The sequence below is a fragment of the Monodelphis domestica genome, chromosome 3, assembly GCF_027887165.1.
Source record: "Monodelphis domestica isolate mMonDom1 chromosome 3, mMonDom1.pri, whole genome shotgun sequence".
Lineage (NCBI taxonomy): Eukaryota > Metazoa > Chordata > Mammalia > Didelphimorphia > Didelphidae > Monodelphis > Monodelphis domestica.
The window spans coordinates 450,828,482-450,838,128 of record NC_077229.1 but is presented as its reverse complement, the minus strand read 5'-3'; the positions used below and the strand labels follow the sequence as shown (position 1 = coordinate 450,838,128).

Sequence of the window (9,647 nt, the reverse complement as noted above, 5' to 3'; positions counted from 1 at the left end):
GCTACTCGATGGTCTTGGAGAGACAATGCTTTAAAATATTTACAATTCACAATAGGAAAGAGTCTAATTAATGCTTGTGTGTTTGTGTTTGTGTGTATCATGTTTCGACATTTCAGGAAAAAGCGCTTAAGAACCACCAAAAAAGAAATAATGTTGAAACATTGTTTTGGTTTAAGCAGACAAGTCCAAGCCGTCTTTATGCCATATTCAATACATGTGCGCAAGGTCAGGGAGAGAAGGCTAGGGCATGATTTTGTTCAGCTGGTCTGTGCTCACGTAGCCACACGAGGTGAGGAATTCTTTGTCAGGCACAGCAGCGCGGTGGCATTGAGGACGAGGCCCTGCGGAGACTGTACTATGTGAATGGAGGTATAGTCAGGCACAGGCATTTCGCACCGGAAGGCCCTCCCGCTATTCCGGAACTCCCAGCAGTAGTGGTAAGGCTTTCTGTGGTGATGTAAAACGTCTTCCGGGCTAAAGCGGGGCTCCGTCCTGGGCTCTGGCTCAGCGTGGGGGCCACAGAAACGCATTTTTTGGCGTCTGCCTCGCAGAAGTAGGTGTTGTCCAGGATGAAGTTTCCTCGGCACGGCGAGGCTTCCCGGTGCCCGTCGCACTGCGATATCCCTGCCTTGCTTTTTTGCCAGGCGAAAGGACGACGCTTCCCGCGGGAGTAATGTCGCTCACCTGGGCGTAGAAGTCAATGTTGGCCAGCGAACTCTGGTTGCTCAGATGAGCGTGGACAGCGAGGCTGCTCGACTCCATCCCGTTGGGGAGAAGCGGCCTTGGCTGGCCGCCTTCCGAAAGGAGGCCGCCGCTGGGTGGAGGAGTCGTCGAGGGGGACGCCTCGTTCTTCGGCTCGAGGCAGAACAGATCTGCTGTCCCCGGCAATCTCTGTGAGTGAGCGATGTCGGAAGTGCTGTCGCAGGAGGCAGGGCGCTCAGATCCGTCTCTAGGATGTCGGGCTCATAACAGCTGGTACGGCCGGAATCATCATCTTTCGCCCCAAGGTAATTCAGGGATTTCTGGCGCTCGCTGCTCAGAAGTCTGTCTGTGTCGGATTCTTCGGCCTTTTCGTCCGGATCATCAATATCCAGCTCGATGAACTCAACCCAGGAGTCGTCATTGTAGAACTGAGGCTTATAGCTGTCATGGCTGGCTAAGATCGTATTTACCTCTTCCAATTTTCCTTTCTATAGAAACGAGGGAAAACAAAATACTATGAGAAGTTCCATTTGATCTCGTAGTTTATTTTATTTTGTTTTTTAAAGCCTGACCTTCTTCCCCCCCCTCCCCCCCTTAAAAATCCTCACCTTCCTGTGTATTGGCTCCAAGGCAGAAGAGTGGTTAGGGCCAGGCAATGGGGGTTGTGTCATAGCTAGGAAGTATCTGAGGCCAGATTTGAACCCATAATCTCGGATCTCTTGTCCTGGCTCTCTATCCACTGAGCTAAATAGCTTCCCTGATCAAATAATTTTTCAAGTAACTCTTAGAAAGGAATAATAAAAATAATAAATACTAAATGCATAATGACAATAATAATATCCTACATGTAATAAAATACATAAATACATCCAAGCATAAAATCTTTCTTCTCTAAGACTTCATTAACAAGCATTGTAAGTGTTGATTATATTATACATATTATATGCCAATAGAGATTACAACCCATTTTTTACTTAATAGATAAGCCTTAGGAAGCTTTCTGAGACAGAGTTTGAATAAGTAGAATAAGAAGAATAAGAAGAAAAAAGTTGAATAAGAATAAGAAGTGAATAAGTAGAGACAGGATTTGAACCTAAGTCTTCTCTGCTCTCTAGAATAAAACAAATACACAAGAGGGAGACAGCCAATAAGGGCTCAGTTCTGGAAGCATGTGTGTTTGATGAGTCACCTAGAAATAATAATGTGAAATGGAGATGCTCTGCTCTTTCTGTGAGCTTCTGAAAATTGGTGGTGGTGGTGGGAGGAATCCCAGAGGGCTCTGAGAGCTGGAGTCCATGTGAGTTTACAAGAGTTTGCAAGTAACTGAGTCTAGTGAGAAATGAAATCCTTGGTGAGCTACTTGACTGAATGTAGCAATTGGTTCTTGTACTATAGCTTTGCTGTATTCAGAAATGAAAATGCCTGCAGCAACTGCTTCCAATTTGAGTGACTTCACTCATACATTTGTATTAATGTCATAGAAGCCTGAGAACTAATTGGTATCTTGAAATTTGTAGTTTAGAAGGACAAACACTAGCTCTTTGGGTTGAGGGAATAATATAAATATTGATAGTGCATCAGTGCTTTCTGGCATCCTTCTCTTAGAAAAGTGAGTACTTGGGCTTCTAAGGGAAAGCTTCAACACTCTGATGCAGGGATCAGATCCCCTTTGAGCTTTACCCTGTTTCAGAGCTCTTGTGTCTAACAAAAGCAATCAATTTTTCTCATAATCAGAACCTTGCTTACCTATAGGCAAAATCTGCCTTTTTTCTAATTAATGCATGTTTCGGGTTGCAAAAAAACCATTTCAACGATGCTTCCTTGTGCTGAGTTATTTGCTCTTTTTCAGCTTAAAACCGTCATTTGGGGTTTTCTTTCTACCTCACATTAGGGAAGCCCTAAAAAAGATCCTTTATTCAAGTGCCCTGAAGAAGCACTGGCCAATCCCCTGAGAGGTGCATAACCACCATCATTATTATTTATTTGTATTTTTTAAAGTAAAACTCTTACCTTTCATCTTAGAATCAATACTAGGTATTGGTTCCAAAGCAGAGGAGCAGTAAGGGCTTAGTAATAGGGGTTAAGTGACTTGCTCAGGGTCACACAGCTAAGAGTTATCTGAGGTCAAATTTGAACCCAGGACCTCACATCTCTAGGCCTGGCTCTCAATCCACTGAGCCACCCAGCTGCCCCCAAACATTATTATAGTACATGCTAATTTGTTTTACCACATATGATACTTGGAATGTCTTTCAACTACTGGATAAATTATACTTATTTAATAAGCAAAAGATATAGTCCTTATCCTTTAAGCTTCCTTACCTCCACAATCAATTCCATATATCTCTTTCTGCACAAAATTCCTTGTAGTTTCTCTTTCTACATTGTGTATGTAGAAATGTATGTATGTATATATGCATGTATGTATCCATCCTTTCTTTCTTTTTCTCTTTCCCTTCCTTCCTTCCTTCCTTCCTTCCTTCCTTCCTTCCTTCCTTCCTTCCTTCCTTCCTTCCTTCCTTCCTTCCTTCCTTCCTTCCTTCCTTCCTTCCTTCCTTCCTTCCTTCCTTCCTTCCTTCCTTCCTTCCTTCCTTCCTTCCTTCCTTCCTTCCTTCTCTTCCTCTCTCTCTCTCTCTCTCTCTCTCTCTCTCTCTCTCTCTCTCTCTCTCTCTCTCTCTCTCTCTCTCTCTCTCTCTCTCTCTCTCTCTCTCTCTCTCTCTCTCTCTCTCTCCCCCCCCCTCACAAAATGGGAGCCCCTGGAAAGCAAAGACTATTTTAAATTTGCCTTCATATTATGCAGGAAAGAAACCCTAAACAAATTTGAAATAGGTGTCCTGGGCAGGAATGCCCAGTATAGCCTACCATCCTTAATCTAGATAAAAAGTTTAGTGATTACCTTGAGAAGATCTGGATCAATTCCTTTAATTTTTGGAACTGGAACTGGGGGCAGAATCAGCAGCTTGATCCTTTCAAACAAAGTTAAGAAAAATGGTTTGATTAATTTTTAAAATGCATATTTCATTATTTCAAAGGGTAGGAAAATATAATATTGGAAAAACTGTCCTTATTCCAGAAATGCTATCACTAAGAAGAAGAGAAATGGAAGATGCAAAAGGAAGTAAGAGAAATTATAGGAAAAGGTAGAAATGAGTGCAGCAGAATATATTTTTACTATAGACAGTTTCAAATTAAGGGTAGCTCTCTGGCACCCTATTCTCTTGATGTGTGTGACATTTAAAAGAGTTGGAGCCATAAACTGTAATAATTAAAATGGTTGATGATATAAACTGTAGTGATTAAAATAGTAGAAGATATAAATTGTAGTAGATATAAGAGTGGCTGAGTAAATTGTGACCGCAGAAAATATGTTTCACTACAGGGTCTTGTTTTAAAATCATATATAAGGTGGTCACCAGGGAAATATTCCCAATTATTCAAATATACCCAAGTCAGCTGGGTTTTATAGAGATTTTAATTAATAATACAATGAGGAATTAAAGAGAGAGAGAAAGAGTAAGAAAGGAATAAGTATGAAGGGCCTTAAGCCAACATGGCCTAGACCTGAGTCTTAAGAGAGAGAGATCAGTCAGTCTTTTATCACTTACCACAAGATCTGTCTAAGCAAGAATTCTAGTGACACCAGGCCAGCTCCATCTCAGCTGACTTCACCAGCTCCAAGCCTCAATCTGAATTGTCCCCGAGAGAGTCTGGAGAGAGACCCTTCAAGGCAGACTTTCCCAGCTGACTGTTTTCATAGAGAGTTTTTCTTCTCCTTTTAAAGGGCAATTTCTCCTATGTCACCTCCCCAAAGTCCTTACATCTACCAGTCACAGTAGACGTTTTCCAAAGGACTGGCCATTCTTAATTCACATTTTGTTATCACCTTCTTATTTCACATCTTGCTCTCACCTTTTCTGGTTAGACTAAAACTTCTGAGTAATTCACATCAGGAAAGCTCTGAGTAAGTTTTCACCTCTTTGCTCCTTGTAAGTTCACAAGTTGCCTGACCTTTATAGGTACTTAGCACCCCTTTCTAAAAATAGGCATGGCTTAAGTACGGGTTTAAGTACTTTTCATTGTTCAGCAAGGAGTTTTTTTTCCCCTAAAGCAGTCTTAAGTACGGGTGGAGTAGAGATCTTCCCATTTCTGATCTAAGTAGAGTTCTCACTTTCCAAATGGGGAAAGGTCTCCAGTGGGGAATTGTTCCAATGGAGAATTCCCCAATGGGGAAATTTTTAACATTCACAAGTCTGAGAAATTTCAAGATTCACATGTGCACTGTAAACCTTGAAATTTCTCAGACTTGTGAATGTTAAAAATTTCCCCATTGGACTGGGAACATTCCCCATTTTGATGAGAAAAATCCTTGCTATGGGAGGACCTCTACTCCACCCGTATTTAAGACTGCTTTAGGGGAGAAAACTCCTTGCTAAACAATGAAAGTACTTGGACCCATGCTTATAATAAGGCAAGGAGTTCTTTGAGCCATGCCTGTTTTTTAGAATTGATGCAATGAGATGCTAGGTACCTAAAAGGGTCGGGCAAGTTTTCTCTTAATGAGATTAGTTGACTCAGCTGTGTTTTCACTGGTTCAGACTTACTGAGGAGATTAGTCGACTTAGCAGGAATTCAGATGGGCAGTCCTTTGGAAAACGTCTACAGTGATTAGTAGATGTAAGGACTTAGGGGAGGTGACATAGGAGAAAAACCCCTATATAAGAAAAAGCAGAATCTCTTGAGAAACAATCCGTTTGGAGGATCTCTGATGAGGATCGCTTGGGAAGAATCTCTTGAGAGAGGCTCTGGAGAAGGGAAGCTCTTGGAGGACAATATCTAAGGAGGTCTCGCTGGAGCTCTTCTGAGGGGACTCTGTCCCTCTGGAGGCTCTGGAGAGAGGCCCTTTGGAACAGTCTCTGGCTGTAAGGCTCTTTAAGGAGGACTCTGGCTGGAATTCTCTCCGGTGAAGTCAGCTGAGATGGAGCTGGCCTGGTGTCACTAAAATCCTTGCTTAGACAGACCTTGTGGTGAGTGTTAAAAGACTGACTGACTGATCTCTCTCTCTTAAGACTCAGGTCTAGGCCATGTTGGCTTAAGGCCCTTCATACTTATTTCCTTTTTCTCTCTTTCTCTCTTTTCTTTAATTCCACATTTGTATTAATTACAATCTCTATAAAACCCAGTTGACTTGGGTATTTGAATAATTGGGAATATTTCCCTGGCGACCACCTTATATTTGATTTAAAAACTAAGACCCTGTAGTGAAACATATTTTCTGCGGTCAAATTTACTCACCCTCTCTTATATCTATCACGATTTATATCTTCCACCATTTTAACTTACTACAGTTTACAACATCACTCTTTTATTTTTAATTATAACAGCACACAGTAGGCTAGTAGCTAGCTTTCAGTTTTTAGAGTGTGATTCAATGATAGTGTCTGGGTAAGTTACGAGAAAGCACTGTAGTGGATCTTTTGTTTAATTTTCAAAAAAGAACACGGGAAAAAAAGGAATCTCTTGTTTTCTTGGTGAGGGTGAGAGAATCTCCATGACTTGCCCAAGGTCCCACAGGATGTGACAGAAGGAAGATTCTATAATTCCAAATCTATGCTCCCCTCCCCCCCCCAATCACAAGATACCTCTCAGTATGATCTTAGTGCAGGATGGAACCCCAAAACAATCTAGTCCAGTGATGGAGAATCTATGGCACGGCTACCAAAGATGGTATGCAGACTGCTCTCTGTGGGCACCAGGTCACCCTCCCTTTCCCCCAGAGTTCATTACTAGAAAGGCAGAGAGACTTGGGTAGAGCTGCTCCCCTCCTCCTCTGCACCATGCCTGATGACATTTTTTTACATCCTTTGCCCCTCTTCCCAGCAGCTCAGTGGGAGTGCTTTTTCCTCCCCTGTGTGGGATAAGGGTATGGTGGGGTATGCCTAGCATGTGGTGGTGGGGAGGGGCATGACACACAGTCTCTGGGGGGTGGGTGGGCATGGGCACTTGCTCTGGGGGGTGGGGTGGGGGGCAGGATCTGCCACTCTGTCTCTAAAAGGTTTGCCATCACTGGTCTAGTCGAACATTTTAATTTTACAGAGAAGATGAACTGATTTGCCTGCCCAATGTCAGCAGCAGTGGCAGAGTCAGATTAAAATTTAGGTCCTCTGATTCCTAATCTAGTTATAATTTTATAATACCACCTTGTTAATTTAAATCTTCCTTTTTGATTCTTATTTTATACTCTCACCTCTAAACTCAAGCTAAAGTTTTACCTGAAGAACCTACATCAAGGGATAGTGAGGTGGCAGAGTGGAAAGAGTGTCAGATTTGGAATAAGGAGGTCTTGAATTCAAATATGATCTTATATAATTCCTGCCTGGGTACTCCCTAGGCAAGTCACTTAACTGCCATTGCTTAGATCTTGTTGCTCTTTGAAGGTAAGAGTTTTAAAAAAAAAGACAAAAAAAAACTATAGCAATCTTTGATAGGCTTTTTTTTTTTTTTTGTGGGAGGGGGCAGGAGCAAGAGGATCTAGCTTTGAGATTTGAAGAGACTAGGAAATTCCTTGTGAGAAAGTTTTATCTATCAAGGCAGGTCAAGAATGATTCTCCAAATTTATGGTCTTAGAAAATTGCCTGGCACTGAGAATTTAAGTGACTTGCCCAGGGTTACAAAGTTACTATGTGTGAGAGGATGCACTTGAACCCAAATCTCTTTGCTCCTAGATTAGTCCTTTATAATCTAGGTTAGGGATTAAAAAACAAAACCCTATATTCTATCCTAGTAACAATCCTAACAGCCTCTGTCCTCAGGACTCATATAGGGAGGGATCTTTCTGTGGACTTGGAGCCCAGGGATCAGCCGCCACACTACACTAATCTACTGTCTTCCATGAAGCCTGAAGAGCTTCATTGCTTCATCAGGTCACCTCCAAGAGCTGCTGGTGATCATATCTCTTGGGTATTTTTAAAATAAAAAGTTCTTGGAACAACAACAAAAAAAAAGGGGGGGGGAAGGCAAGGGTTAGGCAAAGGAGGTTAAGTGACTTGCCCAGGGTTATATAGCTAAGAAGTGTCTGAGTACAGATTTGAAGCCAGGTCCGCTGGACTCCAGGCTTGATCTACTGTGCCACTGAGTTGTCCCTAAATTAGGGATTTTTAACCTGGTATCCATAAACTTACTTAAAATTTTTTTTGATAATAATATTTCAATATAATTTGCTTCATATATAATCTTATGTATTTTATCTTGTACATTTAAAAACATGATTTTGAGAAGGGGCCCATAGTTTTCCCCAGACTGCCACAGGAGTCCATGACATAAAAAGGGTGAAGAATCCCTGTACTAGGACATACTGCCTCCTGACAGAGTTGTTTTATGGGTTCATTTAAAAGGTATGGAAAGTAACTATCCCTATCTTGGCAGTAAGGCTAACTGATCAAATACTGTGACCATTCCAGGGCTTTGGCTGTAGTTTGGAAGACATTGATGGGAATAGCTTCAAGGAGAAAATCGTTCTTGGAATATTCTCTCACCTGCCTGTTCTGGGTGGCCCTTGTTTGTTTTGAGTCAAGCCTCCAGCATGCTGATTCAGCAGGTTAACCACCAATTTTCAGATGGGAATAAGATGCAGAAACATGTCTTTTACATCCTGTTGATTCTGTCTCCCTCAAAGACTATTTCTTTCCTTTGACTTTCCCCCAAATACAGAAATGCAGAGAGACAGGACAACCCAATATCCTGGAATAGGCTAATACTACATAATGCTTTAGAGAGGCTCCCTTTTCAGTAGTAGAATAGAAAAGAGCATGAGACTAAGGGGCAGGATGCCCCGGGTTCAAGTCTAGACTCTTCCCCTTCTAGGGTGTGGGACAATGGGCAAGTTTCTTCTCTTACTCCCTCGCCTGTGAAATGCCCTCCCTGCCTGCCAGAGTCATGGTGTGGGAAGTGGAGACTGTAAACCATAGTGTTTTATAGAAATGTGATTTTTGGTTATCATCATTAATATTTTTTATCATCATTTTTTTAATGAGAATGATGCTAATTTTCTGGTTAGGCACATATTATGAGAGAGAGGGTTTTCCACCAGTGATGGTAAATTTCTACTAATCTATCCACTCTTTTCTCTTTCCTTGGGTCCCTGAAACCTTTGGGAATAGTGGCACATATTTGCAAGATGGACGGCCTGGGACCAGGGTGTGATTGTAGATAATTGTTTTGGAATTGGTGATACTGACTCAGAAACATACACTAATCATGACAACAGGCCACAATATAGAGTAATTGGAGAGTTCAGTTATCTGGGTTAATAGATGGATAGTATCATAGATAACTTGAAATTGTAGATAATAAAAGAAAATCACTTGGATGAAGCATGGGAAAATTTTTTGCATAAAATTAATATGTTCCTAGTGATCTGGTAGTCATAAAACTTTGAACAAAAGAATGAAAACTGCAAAGACGTGGGTATGCTGTAAAGGTCTGACTGCCCAGCTTTGTCATCCTGTCTTTTTCCTCCTCTTCTAACATGTATCTACTATTTTCCACTTTTATGAGAGAAAAATTTCCGCTTGTAGGATATTGGTAGCCAATATCATTTCCTATACTTATACAAAATATCTACTCATCCAATAATAATTTTTAAATTCAAAAGTCTTAAACAAATAAGGGACATATTAAAATGTTTTCCACTATATTTTTCCTGTACATCTAGGGGGTGGTGTATAATAATGAAGGTAACAATTATTATTATCATTGGATTATAGATGTTGATATAGAAGGGTAAAATTTTCTTTTGTGAATTTGAGATTTCATATTTTTCTTGGGACAGAGAAGTTACTATTTTTGAATGAGGGGGCAGTCACTTAGTTTATGTGGTTTTATCTAAAGGCAAGTTATTTGTAAAGCAATCTTTATGATTCTATGTAACTCAACCAAAACTTTAGTTA

At 41.0% G+C, this 9,647-nt stretch overlaps 1 protein-coding gene across 1 annotated transcript in view; it reads right to left on the bottom strand.

The window, feature by feature from the left end:
* Positions 1-240: 240 nt before the first annotated feature.
* Positions 241-9,647, bottom strand: part of GHR (growth hormone receptor) — a 155,856-nt gene continuing 146,449 nt past the window's right edge. The window contains 8 exon segments of the mRNA NM_001032976.1: positions 241-313; positions 316-392; positions 395-459; positions 461-511; positions 514-640; positions 643-931; positions 934-1,190; positions 3,599-3,668. Coding sequence (NP_001028148.1) covers positions 241-313; positions 316-392; positions 395-459; positions 461-511; positions 514-640; positions 643-931; positions 934-1,190; positions 3,599-3,668 — 1,009 coding nt within the window.